The sequence below is a fragment of the Scatophagus argus genome, chromosome 11, assembly GCF_020382885.2.
Source record: "Scatophagus argus isolate fScaArg1 chromosome 11, fScaArg1.pri, whole genome shotgun sequence".
NCBI lineage: Eukaryota > Metazoa > Chordata > Actinopteri > Scatophagidae > Scatophagus > Scatophagus argus.
Genome location: NC_058503.1, coordinates 23293628 through 23316954, shown reverse-complemented (window position 1 = coordinate 23316954; position 23327 = coordinate 23293628). Strand labels below are relative to the sequence as shown.

The following is a 23327-nucleotide window of genomic DNA, read 5'->3' as shown; positions in this document are numbered from 1 at the left end:
AAACAAATGGTAGTTTTCACTGACACAACATCCACTTGGTTAGAAATGAGGAACGTTTATGGGACGGCTGTTATGACTGTTTTTTTTGGTGGGGTGGATTTGAGTCGAGATGGATGTAAGAAGACAGCGAATGAGATGATGGCGAAGGTTTTTGCAAGATAATCCAGGAGAGGAGAGGCATGAAGAATGTTAAGACAGAGGAAGACAAATCCCAGAAGAAAGAAAAAAAAAGAGGGGAAAATCCATATCTCCAACGTTAGTCTCAGAGTCTGATGATGGGAGTCGAAAGAGGTTAGTAAACGGGCAGAACATCCATCACGTCTAGAAGGCTGCAGGATTATTTCCAGGTACAAACCTTCCACCCAGAGGTCGGCCGAGGACTCCAGGTGCTGGTATCTGCAGGTGTATCTGCCTTGGTCTTCAGGTTTCAGGTCGCTGATCAGAAGTTTCTGAACTTTGTGTTTCACCTCAGACATGTACCTGCCCTTCATCTCTAACTGCTTGCCATTTTTAAACCACTGAGCCTCTACATTAGGGATTGACAACTGACAAGACAGAGTACATGACTGGCCTGCCTTACCCGATGTGTCCTGCAGATGCTTCTCAACCTCCGGCTCTAAAAGACAGAACACACAGAAAAGAAAATGCACCATGTGTTAGAACGGTCACTGAGCATCACACAGTGGGAAGGATTTACTTTCAAAGTAAATCCAGAGTTCAACTGGAAGTGAAAACTTTCTAAGCACTTACACGTAGTGAAATAAATTTTATTGATAGTTTAGATGTTCTTGAAGCTTGCATAATAATCGTTTGTCGACATAAAAAAGATTTCAGCTGTACAACAGTGAAGTGAATGCACTATAACGCCTCCATGAATTAACACAATATGAAATGCTGTTTGTTCTTGGACGTAAGTTCACAGAATTTCAATAATCCTTTAATCAACTGCTCCTTTTAAATCCTTAAAAGTTCCATGTTTGTTTTTCCAGAGACCTCTAGTGAATTCAGCACTACTGGAAATGACAGATGTAATTCACAACGGCACAAAGATTATATGACATCACATGTGACTAACAGATGTGGTACAGCTGCAGGTGTACAGTGTCAGTACTGACCCATGACAGTGAGCTTGGCACTGGAGATGTGTGGCCCACAGACCACCCGGTAGTTGCCCTGGTCAGAAGACTGGCACTTCTTGATCTTGAGCAGGTGGCGGTCGCCGCTGATGCTGATGTCATACTTGTCATTAGTGTCCAGTTTCTGGGTGCCCTTGTACCAGGACAGGGTGATCTCTGGGTAGTTGATCTTGATCTCACACTCAAACACTGCCTCCTTATTGGTGAAGACAGACTGATCGGAGATGTCCTTCACCACGGTGACAGGCTGCAGGAGCAAAAAAAACACAAAAAACTGACTCTCTGAAATTCATATTAGTGACAGAAACTCCACCAGTTGCCACCGTCTTCCTTGCTGTCCCTGCCTCCAGCCACATTCCCACTTCTACAATAATGTTCATTGCCATTCTCCACAGGTCCACCAGATGTCCTCAGACTTTCCCTCCTGACCCCATCATCTGACTGCCACGTCCAACTACACACCTCTCACTTCACCTCATCTGCTCCGCACTGACCTGGCCTACGTAACCTACTCTCTCACCGTATCCGCTTCCCCTCATCAGCCCTGCAGTCACAGAACTGGACAATCACCCCTCACTACTTAATAGATTGTTATGTTGTGCTGCCATGTGCCGGTTCAGGTTTCTGACATTTGTGCCTGATCTTGGATGTTGGATTCTTGCCTGCTCCTTATCGTATTTGTTTGCCCGTTTGGTCTGGTTTTGAATCTTGCCCGCCTCACCACTTCGTATTCCTTCGTTATGAAATCAGCGACCAGCGAATCAACTCTGCCTCAGTCGCCTGTGTTCCTGTTCCACTGGGCATCAGTCGAGGTATTTTAGACTTTTTCATTCCTACACCGGAGCCTCCAAACTAATTATCTCTGGTGGTTTGGTTAAATCCAAATGTGAAAATCTGACTCATGCTGAGAGCAGCAATGAATATTACTGTATTTACAGTATTTATTGTTTGAAATGAGCCAAATGTGCAGAAATTCAAATGTGGATTACTCTGTGAGTGAGATCTGTTTACTGAGAAATGTCAGCCTGAATTTCACTCTAACAATCAAACAAACAATACAAATTTTGTGCATTGGTATAAGATTAAAGTCTTGTCTTTACAACTGGCCAGTAAATGTTCCCTGACCTCTGTCCGCTCCATCCTCTTCTGCAGGTCGGCCACCAGTCGGGCCATGTCCTCATCAGACTCTCTGTCTCCACGTTCCACTTCCTGTGAACAACAATCACATTATTCAACACAACATCTACAGTCACAAACACATCAGACATGTCCTGACTGTGGAGGAAGTTACCGGTCTTCCACTTTCTTCAGCCTTCTCTTTCTTCAGCTGCTCAATGGCCTGCAGCAGGCCTCTGTAGTCAGTGATGCCATACATTCTGGCATATTTCTCATACTCTTTAGGGTCCACATTCCTCAGTAACTCAACAATGTCAATATCCTTCTCCTCCTTTGGACTCTTCTGCTTTGATGGGGTCCTGAGAGGACGTATATAGACATTAGAAATAACACCAAATTTCCATGTGAGGCTTATGATTTTTTTGTTGTGAGATTATTTTCTGTGAGGTGAGAAACCTGTCAGACTGCTTCAACTGTAAACACAGAAACATCCGACAAATTCACAGCTAAACTCACTTCTTCAGTTTGGCTCTGAGGTCTCCCTCAAGTGCTGTCGACTCTTTCTTTTCCTCCACTTGCAGGTCAGAGCTGCACTCGATCTCTCCGTGCTTGTTGGAGGCGACACACCTGTATTGTCCCGAGTCTGATTTGGTCACCTCTTTGATCTCCAGCTTGGCTTCCTGGCCCTTCTGCTCGATGGAGATTCGTCCGCCATGTGTGAGCTGCCTCCACTTCCCCTTCATCCACTTCACACTGGGGATGGGGTCGCCGCCCACTTTAGCAATGAAGGTGGCAGTTCCCTCTGCAGAACAACAGGATGGGAGTCAGAACAAAACTCTCTGAAAAAAGTCTGATCATAAATTTCACATTTACTTTGCAAGAGCTTGAAATGTGCTTGCAACAACAGTGCGCATGCGTCGATACGTATGCAGCCTGTTACAGACGCTCCCGACTTTCTTCACCGTTTTCTAACGGTTTTTATTAATTCTGATTAAAGAATGTCCCCTCGGGGATAAATAAAGGATTCTGATTCTGACACTAAATGTAGAATCCTGGTTTTATAGAGAAGTGGCTTCTGTTGGAAATTTGGAAAAGAACGCTACAGTATAATGACATTATGAATAATCACAAGAAGAGGAACAACCCTGATTTAACAGATTAAAAGATGAAATGAATAACGGTCCTGTTTCTGTGTCACGTGTGTGTGTTGTGTGCTGTGTTTATGCGGCGCGTCTCACTCTCTGTGACGTGTGCAGGTTTGGGCTCCTCGATGAAGAACAGGTTGTCCAGTTTTTTGGCTGGAGCGGCGGCTGGAGCTTCAGCAGGAGCAGGAGCTGCTCCTGGTTTTTCTGCAACACGACAAGGTGCAACTTTCATTCACAGACAGCAGACACTAAAATGTTTTTAGTGACAGTAGCACATAAAACTCACTACACTTGTCAGATCATTAATACCAAGAAACAATTAACTTAAACACCGACATCCCGAGGGCAGAACAATATTTTTTAACACTGATGTGTGAATACATCAGGAGGACTCACATTCGACTGAGGAGGCCCACTTTTCCACTCATTTACAAAATTACTTTAAATTTTTTAATTTACTCCCATCTATGCCCAAAGTCTGACCTTAATGAACTCAGAAAGACAATGATTTCATTAAGGTCAGATTCCTGTGGAACCCACTGCCTCTGAATATCAATTAAAAGTTTGTTTTAAAATTATAATTATTATTTATTCTATTTACTTTTATTAATTTTTAAGATTTAAATGTTTTGTTCTTTTTTGTCCTTTACAGTTTTATCTTGTGTTGTACTGTTTCAGTTTTGCTATCTGAAGCACTTTGGGCTGCATGTTTGTTTGAAAGGTGAAATACAACTAAAGTTGAGTTGAGGTTTAATTTAAACCGTCCACCAGATGGCGCTGGTTGAAGCCTGACAGTCAAACCAGAAGTAAAACACTGCACAGACGTGTATGTGTGCATAGTTTTTACCTTTGACCGTGACTTTGGCCTTGCAGAACTCGCTGCCGGCATCGTTGGTGGCCTTGCAGAGGTAATCGCCAGCGTCGTGTCTGGAAGCCGGACTGATCTCCAGACAGGCCGTCCCGTCAGAGAAGGTGATCCGGGTACTGCCGGCTGACGTTAGGTCTTTCCTGTCCTTCATCCATTGGATCTTCAGAGGAGGAGACCCGCAGACGTGACACTTGAGACTCAGCTTCTCGCCCTCGTCCACAGTCACCGGTTTGAGAGGGACGTCAAACACTGGAGGCTTCTTGGCCTCTGCAGGAGAGATGATGACAGTTTGAGGGCAGCACTGAGGTTAGTGAATTAGATTGTAGAAACAAGTTAAAGAAAAATTACGGCCCATAAAGCATCACTAGAAAATATCCAAACCAGAGATTTTGAGGCAAAACTAACATGACCAAACTTGAAGTTCATCAACAGAAAATCCTGTTGGTCAAACATAAACCAGTTTACAACAGGTGAACAGCTGTTTGTCGTTTCTAAAAAAGCTCACTAAATTAATAGAAAGACGTAATTTCTTGTTATTATTACTTAGCATCTGAATTTATAGCATTTAGCACTTGAATTTATAATTTTAACAAGTCACTTTGCCTTGGTTGGTTTTAGCACTTAAGTATAAAAGTTGCATGAGTCCATAAAGCTTCATAAACTGTTCAAGTCAAACCCACCTGAGATCCCCACAGTAACATCGCAGGAGGCTTTTCCAGCTTCATTGGAGGCCTGGCAGGTGTACCTGCCGCTGTCCATCACCTGAATGCTCTTAATGCACAGCACGGCCACGTTACTCTTAAAGCTGATGTCGTATTTGTCAGAGCTGAAGATCTCTGAGTCGTCTTTGAACCAACTGACAGACATGGGCTGCGAGCCGGAGACTCGGCCCTCGATCTTCACCAGTTTGCCCTCTGTGTCCTCGATGTGCTCTGAGGGCTTTTTGGTGAACACTGGGGGGTTTTTACGCTCTGAAAACAAGAGAAACAAGCGAGGTTGAAGAGAGGGAGTTTGCTTATTTCACTCAAAGGGAGCCTAAAGAAGAGAGGGCCGAGATGCCTGGAATGTGGCCCGGGTTGAAATACCTTTCACAGTGATATCAGAGGAACAAGAGTCCTTCCCCATGTCATTAGAGGCATGGCAGAAGTATTTCCCCGTGTCGGCTTTATCTGCCTTCAGAATGGTCAGGTGGGGCGCGTTATCCACACAGCTGATCTTATAATTCCCCCCAGTGCGAATATCTTTATGGTCTTTGGACCATGTGACTTTTATGGGGGCCGAGCCGGTCATGTGACACTCAAGCTCGATGCTGTCACCCACCGTCACCTCCTGTGGTGACAACTTCCTGTCAAAGATCGGTGGGTATCTCGGTTCTGCAGAATCCGTGAACGAGTGGGAGGAAGTTAAGAAGAACATAACAAGTGTTTAGATGGAAGTACAAGAACAGCATCAAACAGCTTCACTCTGTCTGACCACCAATGGCTCAGGCTCTGTATGATTTTATTTAGGATCTTAGCACCTCTGGATTAAAGCAAAACATCACCGAGCCTCACTGTACTTTTATACAAACTGAGTGTAGAGGCTCTCAACCTCAGGACCCAACATGAAGTTCATATGCAGAAGTTTTCTACAACTGACTGTTGTCACAAAGCGGAAATAACCTCTCAAAGTTGAATTTGTTTTTAGCATAAGTTTTCTTTCATTGAATTCTTCTGTGTTACTGGATATGGAAACATGAGATGCAACAGGTTTATGTTCAGACCACCAGTCTGATTTATTCACACTTTACCTCTGAGAAATCAGGGGTCTGTTTGGTCAACGGATCAAATTACTGCAATTCCCATAAGCCTCGGCTGCAGTTGCTATAGAGAGGTCAGTCAGAGGTGTGATTCAGTTCTAGAGAAATTATAATAGTTAAACCTGTCGCCTGGTAACTGGATTGACCCCAAACTGATCTAGAATCAGACTGCAGAGTCTGTGAATTGAATCAAACTGCTGCATGTTTTATCGGGTTTCTATAAACTGCAATATTTAGCTGTAACACCAGAATGTGAGGTTCTGTGATTTGACGTATGACACTGGAATGCATTCTGGGACTTGTAGCTGACTTCTCTCCTTCAGTTTTCATGAGTAAAGACGCACTAAAATGCTTATCACATTGCACGTAGCCCAGGGTTAAATACATTCTCCTGGCTAAGAAAATCCTGGCACATTCCAAAGTGGGCAAAGCCAGACTTAGCCTGGGGCTTGCTGGCCCTGCCCTGGAGTGGACTGGTGTGAGACAAGGCTAACGTAAGGTAAGAGGGGTCACAAGGTCAGTGTAAGTGCAGTGTGAATCATATAGTCCTGGACTAAGGTTAACCCTGGGCTAGTGTGTGCGATCCCAGGGTCAGCTGCATAATCAGCGTAAAAAGTCCTAAAATTAAGCTATGACAACGACATTAACTTTCGACTGCTCTCTCCTGCGATGTTGATGTTGTACAGAAAAATTCCACCAAGTAAAATAAAGTGAAGTGACTTGAAGGTACTGAAGGGTCACAGGGTCATAGGCCAGAAAAGGTCGAGAACTTCTAACTCAAACTGAACTGTTTGTAATCAGAGCCATGAAGTCTGCCGTCAAACACCATGCCGGTTACTGTTTATTCCCAATCATTAAATCAATCCATCACTCCGCTGCACTGTACTGACCTTGGAGAGTGAGTTTGGCTCTGCAGGAGGCGGAGCCCACGCTGTTGGTGGCCACGCAGGTGTACTCCCCAGAATGCCTCATCTCGCTGTGGTCAATCTGCAGCACGGCCGTGTTGTCATCGTACAGCATGGAGAACTCGTCTCCCTGCTTCAGAGGCTCGCCGTCCTTCAGCCACGACACCTCGATGGGTGACGAGCCGGCGACGCGGCACTCGAACCTGACCAGCTGACCCTCCGTCTGCTGCAGGCTGGTGATTTTCTTGGGGAAGGTCGGCGGTGTTTTGGCCTCTGGAGAAGGTAAAGACGTGACACAGACTGACTGGATGAAAAGTTATTCATCATAACCAACAGCAAAATATAACTAAGTACATTTACTGAAGTACTGTACTTTAATACAACTTCATTAGTATTTACATTTTATGATACTTTATACTTCTACTTCACTTTATTTATGGATTTTACATTACAGTATATTTTATAGGATAAAAAATAAAATAAACTAAAACTCAAACAGCTACAGCAGTAAAAAAATAATCTCAGAATGTAAGACACGTGCTGAGTACTTTTACTCCTAATACTAAAAGTACATTTTGATAACAATACTTTACTTTTAACTATACTTTTACTTACGTAACATTTGCAACTTTATTTAACTTTATTTGTAAAGAAGATTTTTTACAGTATGGAACTGCTACTCTCACTGAGTAAATAATCTTCAAAAATAAGATTCACATCATTTAAAAGTGAAAAACAACAACGTATTATTACGAAAAATATACACTCTGGAGAGAAAAAATAAGTTTTGAGTGAAACCTATAAATGCAGTATTGAAGGGAGGAGAAAAATCAGGTGTTCACCTAGCACACTGAGTCTGCAGGTGGATGAGGCGGAGCCTATGCGGTTCTCCGCCTTGCAGGTGTACTCTCCAATGTCAGCCTTCGTGGCTTTGCTGAGCTTCAGACAGGCGACGCCCTTCGAGTACTCCAACTTGCACGTGGGGCTGGACCTAACTTTTCCATCAGCCTTGAACCAGGACACCTTGATCTCAGGTGTACCCGCAACCTGACACTTCAGACACACAGCATCTCCTGCCGTCACCTCCATGGGCTCCAGGGATTCAACAAAGTATGGTGGCTCTGCGGGCACAAGCACAAAATACTGAAACACCAGAAAACATCTGTGTGAAGCCACCTCCTGGCAAAAGCAGGTACTGCACTGGAGATGTTACAATATCGTTCTTCTAAACGTGCACAATACACACTAATGAAAGACTTTTTTAAACGTGTTTCTCAAATTCTGCATCTGCATCTGCATGTTGTGGTACAGACACACTGATTATGTGAACATTTGTTCATGCATGCTTTTAACTGCTAAGTAGCACTGCTGTTTGTGTGACTCAGGATTTTCTGTTTCTACAAGCAGGAGCCCTACATGGAGTTAGTTTAGTCCATGTTAGCTTGGTGCTGTTTGCAGTTTGTGCTTTTGCTGTAGTTCAATGATTTTAACGCTTTATTAAACATCAAAGATGTGTGAAAAGTGTGTGAGATTAGTGTGAAATGCTTTGGGTTTATAAAGGCACCAAGAAAAGCTGAACTAACCAAGGATGGACACGGCTGCCTCGCACGTGTCCTTTCCAGCATCGTTGGACACTTCACATGAGTACTTCCCTGCGGCCTCCTTATCGTCTGTGCTGAGACACTCCAGGATACAGGAGCTTTCAGTCGTGGTAATGTTGTATTTGTAAGAAGCAAAGATCTGCTGGCCGTCTTTATACCAATTCACTGTGATTTTAGGAGTTCCAGTGTACGTGCACTCCAGCATTAATGGTTTGCCCTTCTCGACTGACGCGTCCTTCAGCTTCTTAGAGAAGGCTGCCGGCTCTAAAAGACAAAATAAAACACAATATTTAATTTAGAACGACATTATCAGGAGAAAAACAGCCTGATGATCAATACAGGTAGTTGACTGACTAACATTAATGTTGTTGGATAAAAAGGTACATTTTTCAACTGACAAGAAATGAAATAAAGCAAGTCTGTTTCATTTACTTGTTCTGATTGTTGCTCTTATATTACAGCTACTTGCTAGCGATGTGTCTGATGTGGTATTTGATGAGCTGGAAATCAGACTCAACAATCTTTCCACTCGATTATTTTCACGTGGCACAAAAACACTTTTCACTGACTTTGTAAATAACTGCTTCACGTAAGTGTTTTCATGTCACACTGACCTTTGACGGTGAGATTAACTGGGCAGCTTTCCTTTCCTGCATCATTAATGATTTGACAGGTGTACTCTCCAGCGTGAGATCTGTCCACATTGAAAAGCTCCAAAATAACTTGGTTATCTTTCAGGGAGAAATTACAGGCCTGTCCAGCCAGGATCTCCTTTGTTCCTCTGAACCACTTCAGTTTGAGGGGGGCACTGCCTTTCACCATGGCTGAGAAAGTCACATTAGAGCCTGGCATGGCTTCCACTGGCTGTGGTGGCACCACAAAAGACGGGGGCTCTGGGTATGAAAACAGAGTAACATAGATCAAAGATGGCGGAATGTGAATATTAAACCATTTACAGGATGAGAAGTACTTAAATCAGGAGCTGATTTTTTAGTTTTTCTTTGGTATGATTTGACTTTTACTTCACTCCTGGCTATCCTAAAAAAGAAACTGTGTGGTACACTAACATTTGAATCAAATGAGAGAAAAGAATGGAGGTAGTAAACAATTCATTCATAAAATAAAAGTGCAACATGCAGGCTTTCTCCATCTGTACTTTCTGACCTTTTACAACCAAGGAGGCTGTGGTTTCGCTGGATCCTGCCTTGTTGACAGCTTTACATTTATACACTCCAGAGTCAGACAACTTCAGCGTGGGCACTTTGAGCGAGCAGTTATTGTCGCTGAATGAAATCTCATAATTCGGTCCGCTCTGTATCTCCTCTCCATCATGGTACCATGAGATGGTAAAAGGTGGAGAGCCCGACACTTTGCACTCCATCTCTCCAGCCTTTCCAACAATTGTGTTGCTATCCTTCAACTTCCTTGAGAATGTTGGAGGTATGGTCTTATCTGTTTGGGGAGGAAATGGAACGGAGTTATTAGTATACCAGGACAAGAACAAATCTAGACGAAGAGTCACTGATAGGGCTGGGTATAAAAGCTCAATGCTTGTTTGGTACAAACCAAAAGGAGTTGTACCAAGTATCAAAACTGTCAAGTGTGACAGCTTGTTGACTAATTCCTAAATCAGCTTCTGATTTCAATCAAAACTGTGCCAATTTCAGACTGGGTTTTCTTTAGGTAAATATCTTGTGCAACTGCTTGTGATCAGACAACATTTAAAAGGTGACAACTGGAGAACTTGACAACTCTTAAATTTAAAATATAGACTGGAAACCATGTTTATATTTCTGTATATCCAGAATGATTCACGTTTTGGAAACCAGTTTCAGTTCTCACACTGGCACTAACTTAAAAATTTTAAAACAATACCCAGCCCCAGTCATCTCCAAGAAGGAAGAACACACCAACCTAAAACAGTGAGATTAATTTTGCTCAGGTCCTTTCCAACCTCGTTCATAATCTCAAAAGTATATTCGCCAGAGTCCATTTTCTCAGCAGAGAGCACGTTCAAGCTGGAGATCATCCGCGAAAATGAGATCTTGTATTTCTTCCCAGGCGCCAGCTCAACACCATCCTTGAACCACTTAGGTGTGAGCTCTGGGGTTCCACACACTTTGACTTCTAGGGCGGCGATATCGCCTGCTGTCACACTCAGAGCATCAGGCTTATCCACGATCTTAGCAGGCTCTGGAATCAACAGAGAAGGAGCAGAAAGTGTGTTTATTCAAACCTGTAGGGAAAGAATGAGAAAGAAAAACTGCACGAGAAAGAGAGAATTATATGGTTACAAACCTAGAACAGTCAAGTTAGCGAAACACTCCGCACTCCCAGCATCGTTTCTGATCTGGCAGGTGTATTTGCCTGCTGTGGTTGCATCAGCCTTAAAGACTTTAAGAGCGACCTTGTTGTTCTCAAAGGTGATTTTCCTGTTGTCACCGTCCCTGAGAATGTGATCCTTGTCTTGAACCCAGGACACAGTAATGGGTTCAGAGCCCTTAACAGTGGCCACAAGGGTCACCTCCTCTCCCAGTATCACTGTCATGTTTGACAGTTTCTTGACAAACGACGGTGGCTCTGAAGAGAGGAGAAAAACAGCGCAAAAGGCAAAGTCAGCATGGTGACAAGGTAATTAGAATATCTACTACTTGTGACTTTTATTTGAGACCATCGCAATTTGCTACCAATACTGACCTCTGAGTTTAACCGACGTCTGGCAGGTGTCACTTCCTACACTGTTTGACACTTTGCATTCGTATTCGCCAGCATCTGAGGACTCAATCCCAATGATATGCAGCGTAGCTGAGCTGCCCTCACTCAACATCTTATACTTTCTGCTCTCCATCAGAGGTTTCCTGTCTTTGAACCATGTGATCTGGAACGGAGCTGTACCGCTCATCTCACAGTACAGACTCACGTCCTTACCCTTCAGCCCTTCAATGGGCTGAGGTACTTTGACAAAGGATGGGGGGTCTACAAAAAGATTAGGAAACTGTTAAAGAGGTATACACCGAACAAAGAATCCATGATGAAGTCTTAAAGCTGAAACCCGTAACATTTCATGTGTTCACGCTGTGCAAAAGGCAGAGTTGCAACTATAGGTAAGATGGTGGAATTTGTTGGAACTAAAGTCAACATGACAGAGACTTTGTCCAACTAAAGCACACATGATGGAACTTTGCCTGGGAAGGTGTTGGGACTACAGCTAAGATGGTGGAGCTGTTGAGGAAGGGTGTTGGAAGAACACTAAATGCTGAATTAAAAATATTTGTTGAAACTAAAGCTAAAATTGTAGAATTAATGTTTAATTGTTTAATTCTAACTACAACTAAGATGGTATGTTGGAACTACAGTCCAGATGGCAGCCTTGTATTTGACTGAACTACAACTAACATAGCACAATTGTTGTGGGAATTTGTTGGAACTATAAGATGGCAGAGTTGCTGAAGTGCAATGAGAAGAGCTGAACTGTTTTAGAAGGAAAATGTGATCACACCTAACCACCAACTTGCAGAAAGTGCCCCAAAAAATGGGCAGCCTGACAAGCTGAATTTTTCAAAAGTGAAAAAAAGTAGAGATCCAAACCAAGGTTTGATGACACTCCATCATATTGGATGGCTGTGTAAAAATGTTACGTATTCCAGCTTTAACAACACACTGAACAGCTGGTGCCTCAGAAAGTGAAACTATGAATAATTAATGATGATAATGAAGTCAGTGAAAGGCTGACCTTTAATGCTAAGTGTAGTGCTGCAGCTGATGCTGCCAGCATCATTCTGAGCTTCACAGGTGTAAACTCCATCATCATCAAAGCTGGTGGAGAGCAGTTCCAGGACTGCTATTGAGTCAACAAATGTTGTCCTGTAGTTGCCTCCGTCCGTGACCTTGGTGTCATGTTTGTACCAGGTCACTTTCAGAGGGGCTGTGCCACTGACTTTGCACTCCAGTCGGAGTGAGTCGCCCTGCTTCACAAACTTAGTGGCAGGGAGTTTCAGCAAAAACTCAGGGGGTTCTGGAAAGCCAAAATACAGACATGTTAGCGGGTGAAAGCATGTGGGAACATTTTAGATAGATGGGTTATGACAGGCAGGGCATGAGCAGATGAGATAAGCTGTGGAGATGAGCTGACAATGATGGGTTAGAAGCAGAGGCAGGATGGATAATGGAAAAAGCAGGTAAAACACAAAGGCAATACAATATCTGATTCACTGCTAAGACAGTGAAAAAGCTTGAAATAACGGTGATCAAAGAGTTGCAAAGCTGTTCAGACGTGACAGTCGTGAATCGACAGTTTTAGTCAGCAATGCAGATGGATACAGCCTCGCAAGAGTTGATGTAAAAGATGTAAATCCAACCTTTGACGGTCAAGTCTGCACTACAGCGTACAGAGCCAGCATCATTGCTGACTTGACAAGAGTAAACTCCACTCTGGGTGACACCCACTGAGTAGAGCTCTAAGAAGCAAGACAATCCATCCAACCCAGTGAAACAAGTGGGTCCAGTCATGAGTTCTGTGTCATTCTTAAACCATTTGACCACGAATGGAGGTGTTCCCTTAAATGTGCCTTTGAAGCGTACAGTGGCATTAGGTAGAGCTGCTTGGGACTCAGGCAGCGTCACAAAGCTGGGAGGTTCTGAAGAGAGCAAGACGGACCAGGTTAAAGAGGTACTCACCTTTTGTTTATGATTACATGACCAATCATGGACTGAGAGGAGCGGCTAACCTTTAACCATAAGGGATCCACTGCATTCACAACTTCCTGCTGCGTTGGTCAATTTGCAAGAGTAGGACCCTGCGTCAGATCTCTCTAGCTGTTCAATTTCGACTGACACAGAATTATCCTGCTGAATGAGCTTGTGTTTAACACCACTAGAGATTTTGGTCCCGTCTTTCTGCCATTCCACAGAGATGGGGAGGGAACCAGATATTTTGCAACATATCTGAACAAAGGAACCCAATATCTCTTGCATGTCTATCAGGGGTTTGATGAAGCTTGGGGCAATTACCTGTTCTGTCACCAAAAGAAAGCAAGAAAGCAATTAGACCGTGTTCAATATTTCACCATGTACCACACGAGTTATGATTTTCGTACCAACCTAGTATAATCACTTTGACTTTGCAGGTACAACAGCTGATGTGGTTTGCCACCTCGAAGACATAATCTCCTTCGTCCTCCCTCTGAGCAGACTGAATCTTTAGGCTGCTGATGTTGTTCTCAAACATCATCTTGTATTGCCTGATGGACTGAAGCTCCCTGCCATCTTTCATCCATTTCACTTTGAGCTCAGGGGAGCCTGTTACCTTACAGTCCAGACTGACCGGATCTCCAACTGTAACTTTTATCACCTCAGGTTTCTCTGTGATCTGAGGAGGCTCTACAATGCAAAAAAGTCAATAATTCATAAACTTTCTACCCAGTTAGGACCAAAAAAAAGATTTGATAGTCATGATTAATTACGCACAAATATACCTTGCACCTGGAGGGTGGCAAAGCACTTATCCTGACCGGCCTCGTTAACCACCTGGCAGGTATATTTCCCACTGTGTGTTGCCTCACAGGCAGGAATTCTGAGAATGGCCACATTATTCTCAAATGTTCTTTCAATCTTTGGATCCTCCAAAATCCAGTTCTCATCTTTTTTCCATTGTACAGAGAGAGTGGGAGAACCCTTCACAATGCACTGAAACTCTGCCATTTTACCCAGAACAGTCACAATGTTCTCAATCCTCTTGGTAAATGTCGGTGGTTCTATGAGAGAAAACCAATGACCAAAATTAAAATAAACTGTTACCTGAAAAGATAAAAATATGAATTGTTAATTCTGATCCGACCAACCTTTGAGGTTTAGCGTAGTTTTACAGGTACAGCTTCCCACTTCATTAGCAACAGTACACTGGTATTCACCCACATCTACAGTGTCACATTTGTGCACTTCTAGACCAACAGTGCCATTCATCTGGGAGAAGGCATGTTTAGCACTGGGTTTGATCTCCTTTGCATCTTTGTGCCATGTTATCTCAAATGGACCTGTCCCAGAAATCTGACACTGAAAAGAGGCACTGGAGCCCTTAACAACATCAGTCGGAGTCAGCTCTCGAATAAATGACGGCAGTTCTAAAACAAGACAAAACAAACAGTCACCTACCGCTGTCTCAAGGGCTCATTCTTTTCTAAACAATTTGGACCACAGACAAAATCCATCAGCAGTTTCTTAATGATTTGAGGCAAAATCTGAACTGGTGAAAGTATTAACTTGTAAAATATGGCCAGAATTCAAAGGTAGCTCCAAATATACAGGGGAATCATATCACCAGAGTACCTGACAATTGCTGCTTATAGTCTTTGCTGTAATTATGCATTGCTGTAGCTATCCATTAGCTCAGTTAACAGTGGATCTAGTGGCTCAACAACTGACTGAAGTCTGCTAGGACCACGATCTTGGATCACTTGGACTATGACTGACAAGAAGAGACAGCAGGCAGGGATGGGAGAAAAGTGAAGCAGCAAGTGAAAGAGTGTACAGCCGGAATATTTTCTCATCTTATTCTGTGAACTAAGGATTTATTTCGACCGAACCAGAGGTGGTTATTGAAAGACAAACAGGCCAGGGCTATGGGCCACGTTAACTCCATTAGAAACAATACACACAAGGAACGAATTGTTTGAAGCTCTCACATGAAATGAATGTCACTACAAGTCTTAGATAATTTAGGAGAGTTGGCTTTTCAAATGCCTTCACTCCTATATTCTTAAAACTTCTATACAATGAGCATCATGTTCTCTGAAACAACTAACCTTTGACCTTGAGTTCCATACTGCAACTCTCACTGCCAGCCTCATTGCGAGCCTCGCAGTAGTAAAGCCCACTGTCTTTGGTATCAGCCCCACAGACCTCCAGAGTGGCAACAGAGTTAACAAAGGTCATCTTGTACCGATCACTGGGGCAGATCTCAGAGCCTTCCTTGAACCAGTAGATGTCTATCTCAGGTGTGCCCGTCACCTGGCACTCAAACACTTTATTCTGACTGGGACGGACCACAGACACCCGGGCCGGGGTCCGTGTGAACTTAGGGGGCTCTGAGAAACAAAACAATAATTGCAACAATTACACAAAGCACAAGGGGAAACCCCTGATCTCTATAAAGTTGGCAATGTGTTTCCATCCAAATGTTGGTCAAATTTTAAGCATGCAGCGTGTTTCCATCAGTTGTGACTATCTTGAAGAAGGAAAAAGAGATGACATAATCCAAAGAAAGCCTGAGTTTGTTATGTAACATCTGCAATACCACAGCGGCTTGCAACACAAGTGTTTTCTCCAACTCTTATATGAAGTATGGAGAGGCCCACAAACGCTACTCATGCAACAGAGAGGCCAGTGTATGGAGGACCCTGTTATTATCATTATAATTCTTTTTTTTTTTTTTTTTTTTGCTTGCTGTATGTTTTGTCCTACGTATTCTTTTTAATTGTTAAATGTGTTGAGGAAATAATGCTCTGGGAGTTGGAAATGCTGTACAGTCACTGAACTAAACTAACAAAGTTTCAGATGGAATCGTGAATGGAAATGGCATCTGAAAGTAGAGCCTGAAGTCAAAGAAATAAATTTAAATTCAAAACAACTACAAGAACACATGGATGGAGACATATTTATCACCGCAGTTTCACATAAAGAATGATAACCTTTGACAAAGAGAGTTGCCTGGCATGAAGTGGAGCCGACATCATTCTGTATTTCACAGACATAATCTCCAGTATCTGACGTTTTGGCAAAGAAGAGCTCCAGTGAGCTTGAGGTGTTGTCTTTGACCACATAGCAGTCAGCACTGGATAAAATCTCTTTCTTGTTTTTAAACCATTTGGTGATCAGTGGTGGCGTGCCAGATACCAGAACATTAAACTGGACCCTTGAGCCAGGCAAAACATTCATGGATTCAGGCTTTTCAAGAATGCATGGTGGTTCTGGAAGAGAAAAACAAATTCATGCTTATGAAAACTACACCTATGGCTAAGATCCTTATAGTTGTGCTGCTCTACTTTAACGAGACACACATCTACTGATAAATACTACAAAAATAAATTATGTTCAAACCTTTGACAAACAAGATCCCAGAGCACTGGACCGTTCCTGCTTTGTTTTTGGCAATGCAGGTGTAGCTGCCGCTATCTTTACTATCAAGATTCGAGATTTCCAGAAGAGCAACATTCTCAAAGAATGTGCATTTGTGTTTCTCATCATTCTGGATCTCTTTCTCATCTTTGTACCACTGTATGGTTATCGGCAGGGAGCCAGATACAAGACACTCCAAATGAGCAAACGATCCTTTGATACCTTCCGTCTGCTTCAGTTTTCTTGTAAAAGCTGGTGGAATTATTTGATCTAACATAGACAGAGGTGGGAAAAAGAGCAAGACACAATGTTCACAATCTTCAATTGTAATTAATCAAATTCAAAGTGAAGGATTCAATTTGAAAGCTGACCGAGAATGGTGAGTGTGGCTCCGCAAGAACTTTGGCCAACATCATTTGAAATCTCAAAGGTGTATTCACCACCATCGCTTTTGTCAGTTTTAATAATCTTGAGCACAGAGCTGGTGTCTGTGTTATGTACTTTATATCTCTGGCCTGAAGTCAGCTCCTTGCCAGCCTTTAGCCATTTGGCCTTCAGTGGTTTCGTGCCTGAGAACCTGGCCTCCAGTGTGGCTGGATCCCCCTGAGTCACACTGATAGACTTGGCCTCCTCTGTGACCTTAGCTGGCTCTGAGACGTCAAACAAAAGCCATTAAGTGTCTCATTAATAAGTGTCTGATTTACTGAAGAGTGATGGATCAAGTACTGAAGACAATAAAACATTCTTAACATGCATTTGATTTTATGGTACAAACAAAAACCAGTTTAAAATGTCAGTTTCCTAGTATCTTAACTAACCTTTGACTGTCAACACAGCAGAGCACGTCTGGCTCCCAGCCTGATTCTGTGCCTGGCAAGAGTATTTGCCCCCATGTTTGCTCTGTAAATTGGTGATGTGCAGGAGAGCAGTGTTGTTTTCGTATGTAATCTGAATGTGTTCAGCCTCTTTGAGCTCATGGTTGTCTTTCATCCAGGACACAGTCATGGGCTCTGAGCCCTTCAGAACGCACTGCAGGGAAACCTCACTTCCCACCAAAGAACTGAAGTTCTCCAGCTTTTGCACAAATGATGGTGGTTCTACAAGGAAAGATTTTATATGAAAATTACATCAGTCTCTGCTAGATATCAACCTTGCAATGTCAGATTTCATAACCACCAGCTGAACCTGACGAACCAGTCAGGCAGCTTAAGTCAATGTTCAGATAGTGAAACAAATTAAATTATTTTGTTTTCTTATCCAGAGTAATGTTTTATAGGTAGATGGTGCTCTGTATTGTACAGACTGGCCTGAATTGACTTAATGTATCTATGAAGCCTACTAGAAAAAAAAAAAGGTTTAATGCAAATTCTGACTGAGCACTTCCAGATCAGAATAAGCAAAGAGGGAACTATGTGCTAGCTTTGCAAGGGTATTCAAATATAGATATGGAGAAAAAATCTGAAATGTAGGCTTTTGAAATGGCAACAGAAAAGTCAAAGGTGCATCTAAAGCACATTAACAACAAACCTTTAAGTGTTACTTGACAATCACAGGAGGCACTCCCCACTTCATTCTCAACAGTACACTGGTACAAGCCGACGTCTCCTGTCTCTACTGCCAACACCTGCAGTGCTATCAGGTCGTCTTTCACAGTGATCCTGTGTCTCTTGTCATTCCTAATCAATTTTGAGTTTTTATACAGAGACACGGTGAAAGGGGAGGAACCAGAGACTTGACTTTCCAGCATCAGCTCAGAACCTTTCACCACATCTTTGGGCTCCAAGCTACGCACAAACAATGGTGGCTCTAGAAGAAAACAACGAATGACAAACCAAAGTAAGAAAAAAGTCAAAAACTTTAACTGTGAACTGAACAACTCCTTCAGCTCTAATGACAGGCATGACATCCTCAGTGTTTACCCCAAGGAGAGACCACGCCTCATTTTAACCAGGGGTGTTTAAACTATGTCCTCATCCACTAGGGGGCGTGGCATCTTTACAGGATAATGATTTGTCATTTGAAAGGAAGAAAAGTGAGATGTGTTCAATGTCACAATAAGTCTTCACTACAACTGTGAGTAAAATCATCTCAGGGAATGTTTAAAACTAAACCAACCTTTGACTGTAAATGTACTGCTGCAGCGGTCACTACCAGCCTCACTGGATGCCATACAGACGTAATCTCCACTATCCTCTACTGTACAGTTGACTATTTCCAGAGATGCTACGCAGTCGGTCACAGCCATAGTGTATTTAGGACCAGAGCTGATCTCCATTTCATCCTTGAACCACTTAAAACTGATGACGGGACTGCCCGTCACTTTGCACTCCAGCCTGGAGGAGTCGCCACTGGTGACAAGTTTGGTTGCCTCAAGCTTCCTCACAAAAACAGGAGGTTCTGAGAGAAGAGGTTAACATTCATTATCAGACAGAAGACATAACGTAACGTTAGTATCAAAAGAGATATCGACGTCAAGACATTTTCATGCAGCTGCACACTATACTCAAGGCACCTTTCACAAAGAGGACTGCAGTGCAATCCACCTTCCCAGCATCATTGGACACTTGGCATGTGTATTTAGCAGAGTCAGTGGGCTTCACAGAATGAAGCTCCAAAGAGCTTGAAGAGGCATCTTTCTTTATGAAACATGAGCCTCCAGTTATCATCTCTTTGTCCTCTCTGAACCACTTAACAGCTAAAGGAAGTGTTCCAGTGAAGGCTGCTTTGAAGGAAACTGTGGTTCCTGGTATAACATCCTGGTTGTCTGGTTTCACTGTGAACAGTGGGGGCTCTGGAGGCCATAAACAAAACAAAGTTTGCATTTAATTTCAGCATGAATCAAATCAATCAAGAATTGTGACCAACATACAGAATTGCAACATAAGCCAAGCACTCATAACCTTTGACATAAAGTGTGCCACTGGTTTCTTTAAAGCCTGCTGAATTGGTGGCTCGGCATTTGTAAACACCAGAGTCTGCCTTCTCCAGACGAGTAATTTGCAGTGTAGCAGAACTGTCTTTGAATTCAGGCTGGAATCTGGATCCAGGTGTGATCTCCTGATCATCTTTGAACCAAGCTATGGTCATGGGTTGGGACCCAGACACCTTACAATCCAGAGAGACGTCATTGCCAATGTTACCATCGACTCTTTTCAGGGACTTGGTGAAAGTTGGAGGCATTATCCGGTCTGGATGTTGAAGAAAAAACATTTAATGCATTAACACAGTTTCAGCTGTTGTGAAAAGAATCCCTCAGCAAATCGCTCTCTACACACCGTCTTTATGCAAAAGTTAAAAAGTTCAATTATAATAACTAAATCAAAGTGCCAAGACACAGTGTGTCAAAACTAAATTTTCTTATAGTTACAATGAACAACTAAAGATTTTGGAAGAAAGATGTTTTTAATAGCAAAGATTCGTCATATTTTGACCATTGATGAAACAGTCAAATCGCTAGCAAGTGTTGAACAAGCAGAAACCAGGAGCTGACCTAAGACAGTGACTGAGCACGTGCACTGGTCTTTCCCAACTTTATTTGACACCTCCATCTTGTACTCTGAAGTGTCTCCTTTTTCCGCCGTAAGAATCTTCATGGTGGCAATATTGTCCTTCAGAGTCATCTTATATTTACGGCCACTGATCATCTCTTTCCCGTCTTTAAACCATTTCACTTTGAGGTCTGGGCTTCCAGAAATTGTGCATTCCAAAGTGGCTGAATCCCCTGCAGTCACACTAATGGACTCGGCAGGTTCTACGATCCTGGCAGGTTCTGTGATACAGACAGACTCATTAATTATTAAGAGTTTGCACACAAGAACCAACAGAACTTCACTTATAGCTAAATTAAGTGTCTCTGCATCAAAGATGACATCTGACCTTGCACAGTTAAAGTAGCTTCGCATTTTTGTTGGCCAGCCTCATTCTCAGCTTGGCACAAATACTTGCCACCATGGCTGAGGGCAACCGTTGCTATCGACAAGCAAGCAACATTGTTCTCAAACACCATCTTAACATTTGGATCGTCATCTCTCAGTATTTCAGAGTCTTTCATCCATTTGACAGTAATAGGAGCCGAACCCTTAATGGTTCCCTGTAGCTTCACTGTAGTCCCCAACACTGCTGTAGCACTTTCAACCCTCTTTGCAAAAGTTGGTGGCTCTACAAAAACACATTGTGAGTTAAAAAAAAGTTTGAAATGCAAGATAAAACCTTAGTCAATAACACATTTTACTAACCTTTAAGTTTAGCTAGGGCCTTAGTGGTGACTTTCCCCACGTCATTGGAGATGACACACTGATAATCTCCAACATCTGCACTTTCAAAGGTCTGGATCTCCAGCCTTGACAAGGAATCTTGGGAGATTATTTTATATTTCTGATCACTGCTGATTGGCTTCTTGTTTTTCAACCAGCTGATTTCAAAAGGAGCTGTTCCTGAGATCTCACACTCCAGCTGAGCTGCTGCTCCCTTCACTGCCTCTAATGTCTGCAGTTCTTTTCTAATGGATGGTGGCTCTGGGTGTCAAAAGGGTAAGTAAAGTGTATGCAGTTAATACCAAAGATTTCCTTACCTGAACAGTGCTTGTAAAGTAAATATAAGATTTGACAAACCTTTAACAGCTATAAGGGTGTTGCAGCTCTCACTGCCAGCATTATTTGACACCTCACAGGTGTAACTTCCACTGTCTGTGACCAGAAGGTTCATTATCTCCAAAGTAGCAACTCCATTCTTGAAAGAAATCTTATATTTTTCTCCATCACTAAGTTCTCTCTCATTCCAGAACCAGTGGATGTGAAGTTCAGGCGATCCTTTGACAGTGCACTGTAAGCGTGCAGCAATGCCCTGTTTCCATGTAATCTTAGGTTCCATTTTCTTGACAAAGGTAGGGGGCTCTGGAAGGAGGTTTTAGTTCAAAAATGATTTTTAAATAAAATCTCATAGAGAGAGAAAAAAAGAAAACACATAAAAGAACCAAGACAGAAAAGTGTGACAAGGAAATGCAAAAGAACAAGATAGCAGTGCACAGTGTTAGCATCAGCTTGCAGTTGGCCGAAAACACTTCAGCAATGCAGTAATCCACTAGCTCATTCATCAAGAGATAGAGGTTTTCTTCAAAGCTAATGGAAAGATCATCTTTAAGATCTTACCTTGAACTGTTACCACAGCCTCACAGGATGAACTCCCAGCCTCATTTGTGGCTGTGCAAATATATTTCCCTGAGTCCTTCAGTTTGGACTTGGGTATCTCAACAACAGCCACCTTGTCCTCAAAGGACAGTCTACAATCCATGCTCTGGTGGACTTTTTTGTCATCCCTGGTCCAGGTGACAGTCACACCAGTGTCCTCGTCCACCTGGCACTCCAGCCTCAGCGGGTCATTGACAGCGGCTGACACTGGCTCAATGGTCTTAACAAAGCTGGGCTTGTTGATAACCTTGAGCTCTGTGGTAAAGGTAGCGGTGCCGACACTGTTGGAGGCCTTACATAGGTACATTCCCTGGTCAGTCAGCTCAAGACTTTTAATCTGAAGGGAATACTTGTTCTTTTCACATTTCATGACATAATTCCCTTCGGAGCTGATGGCTATGTTGTCCTTGTGCCAGACAACGTCCATGGGTGAAGATCCAGTGAGTGAGCACTGGAACACAGCTTGTTTGCCCACATATAAAGTCATTGGGTCTGGTTTTGAAACAAATATCGGCGGGTACATTTCTATGGAGAGCAGGTAGAACATACAAAAAGGTTGAACAAACTTTAAGAAGTGAATAAAATGAACCAACATCACAATTCAACTAACCTGTGCCCTTGGTGATCGATGTAGGTTTAAACATGAGAAAATTTGATCCTAACATCATTTCGTCTTGCCAAACGTGAAACCAGATCCAGTTTATAAACAAATCATCACTTCCACACTGCACCATAATGAGTCAGGGTAGACAGTGAAAATATATAATTCTCTCTCTCTCAGACACACACATATGTAAAGTGATAATTTAAACATTTTTAACGAGGTCTTACCAGTGACAATGAGTGAGGCAGTGCAGCTGTCAGTACCATGCTGGTTTGAAGCCTTGCAAGAGTATTCGCCGCTGTCAGCTTTGACTGGGTTCAGGAGCTCCAAGGATGAACTGGTGTGGCGGCTCTGGATTCTATGCTTCTCGGTCTGTTTGATCTCAATACCAGACCGGTACCATTTGAAGGTCACATTCGGAGCATCCTCAATTTCACATTCAAACTTGGCGCTGCTGCCGACGTTAATCTCCAGAGGTGTGATTTTCTCCCTAAACACCGGTGGCACTGAGGCACACACAGACAAGTTGAAAGAGAAAAGTTAGTACTGGAATCCATGAAACACTTGTAATAAACAGAACAGGAAAAAGAATGGTGGAATGTATAGCAGTGGTGGAGGGCAATTGGAGTGACTGTAAAGGAGAAAAAACAGCAAGAACATTAGCCCCATGATTTCACAAAAAAACTGCCTGAAAGATGCTATCATTGAAAATGTTCTTCATGGGGCTAGGGCTCAAGCTAAAAGAAGGAGAAACAAAGAGTTTATGGAAGATGAAGCAATGTCAAGTTGAAGCCCTAAAAGCATGCACAGTGATATTGGAGATGTGGAGAGGATGGACCTAAAAGAATCTCACAAA

The 23327-nt window shown here is 42.8% G+C and overlaps 1 protein-coding gene across 1 annotated transcript in view; it reads right to left on the bottom strand.

Annotated features, from left to right (window-relative positions):
• Nucleotides 1-23327, bottom strand: part of ttn.2 (titin, tandem duplicate 2) — a 198402-nt gene that overhangs the window by 126819 nt on the left and 48256 nt on the right. Inside the window, exons 44-81 of the mRNA XM_046403600.1 lie at nucleotides 22699-22977; nucleotides 21829-22392; nucleotides 21292-21573; nucleotides 20917-21195; nucleotides 20558-20839; nucleotides 20172-20450; nucleotides 19582-19869; nucleotides 19194-19472; nucleotides 18797-19078; nucleotides 18209-18487; nucleotides 17500-17778; nucleotides 17053-17331; nucleotides 16664-16951; nucleotides 16255-16533; nucleotides 15370-15651; nucleotides 14410-14688; nucleotides 14044-14322; nucleotides 13670-13948; nucleotides 13297-13584; nucleotides 12928-13206; nucleotides 12303-12584; nucleotides 11267-11545; nucleotides 10868-11149; nucleotides 10484-10762; nucleotides 9734-10021; nucleotides 9184-9462; nucleotides 8552-8833; nucleotides 7811-8089; nucleotides 6954-7241; nucleotides 5351-5638; nucleotides 4946-5236; nucleotides 4245-4532; nucleotides 3491-3601; nucleotides 2769-3054; nucleotides 2428-2611; nucleotides 2262-2345; nucleotides 1116-1383; nucleotides 356-616 (exon numbers count right to left, since the gene is read on the bottom strand). Of these exons, the coding sequence (XP_046259556.1) occupies nucleotides 356-616; nucleotides 1116-1383; nucleotides 2262-2345; nucleotides 2428-2611; nucleotides 2769-3054; nucleotides 3491-3601; nucleotides 4245-4532; nucleotides 4946-5236; nucleotides 5351-5638; nucleotides 6954-7241; nucleotides 7811-8089; nucleotides 8552-8833; nucleotides 9184-9462; nucleotides 9734-10021; nucleotides 10484-10762; nucleotides 10868-11149; nucleotides 11267-11545; nucleotides 12303-12584; nucleotides 12928-13206; nucleotides 13297-13584; nucleotides 13670-13948; nucleotides 14044-14322; nucleotides 14410-14688; nucleotides 15370-15651; nucleotides 16255-16533; nucleotides 16664-16951; nucleotides 17053-17331; nucleotides 17500-17778; nucleotides 18209-18487; nucleotides 18797-19078; nucleotides 19194-19472; nucleotides 19582-19869; nucleotides 20172-20450; nucleotides 20558-20839; nucleotides 20917-21195; nucleotides 21292-21573; nucleotides 21829-22392; nucleotides 22699-22977 (10503 nt within the window). The remainder of the gene's footprint in view (nucleotides 1-355; nucleotides 617-1115; nucleotides 1384-2261; nucleotides 2346-2427; nucleotides 2612-2768; nucleotides 3055-3490; nucleotides 3602-4244; nucleotides 4533-4945; nucleotides 5237-5350; nucleotides 5639-6953; nucleotides 7242-7810; nucleotides 8090-8551; nucleotides 8834-9183; nucleotides 9463-9733; nucleotides 10022-10483; nucleotides 10763-10867; nucleotides 11150-11266; nucleotides 11546-12302; nucleotides 12585-12927; nucleotides 13207-13296; nucleotides 13585-13669; nucleotides 13949-14043; nucleotides 14323-14409; nucleotides 14689-15369; nucleotides 15652-16254; nucleotides 16534-16663; nucleotides 16952-17052; nucleotides 17332-17499; nucleotides 17779-18208; nucleotides 18488-18796; nucleotides 19079-19193; nucleotides 19473-19581; nucleotides 19870-20171; nucleotides 20451-20557; nucleotides 20840-20916; nucleotides 21196-21291; nucleotides 21574-21828; nucleotides 22393-22698; nucleotides 22978-23327) is intronic.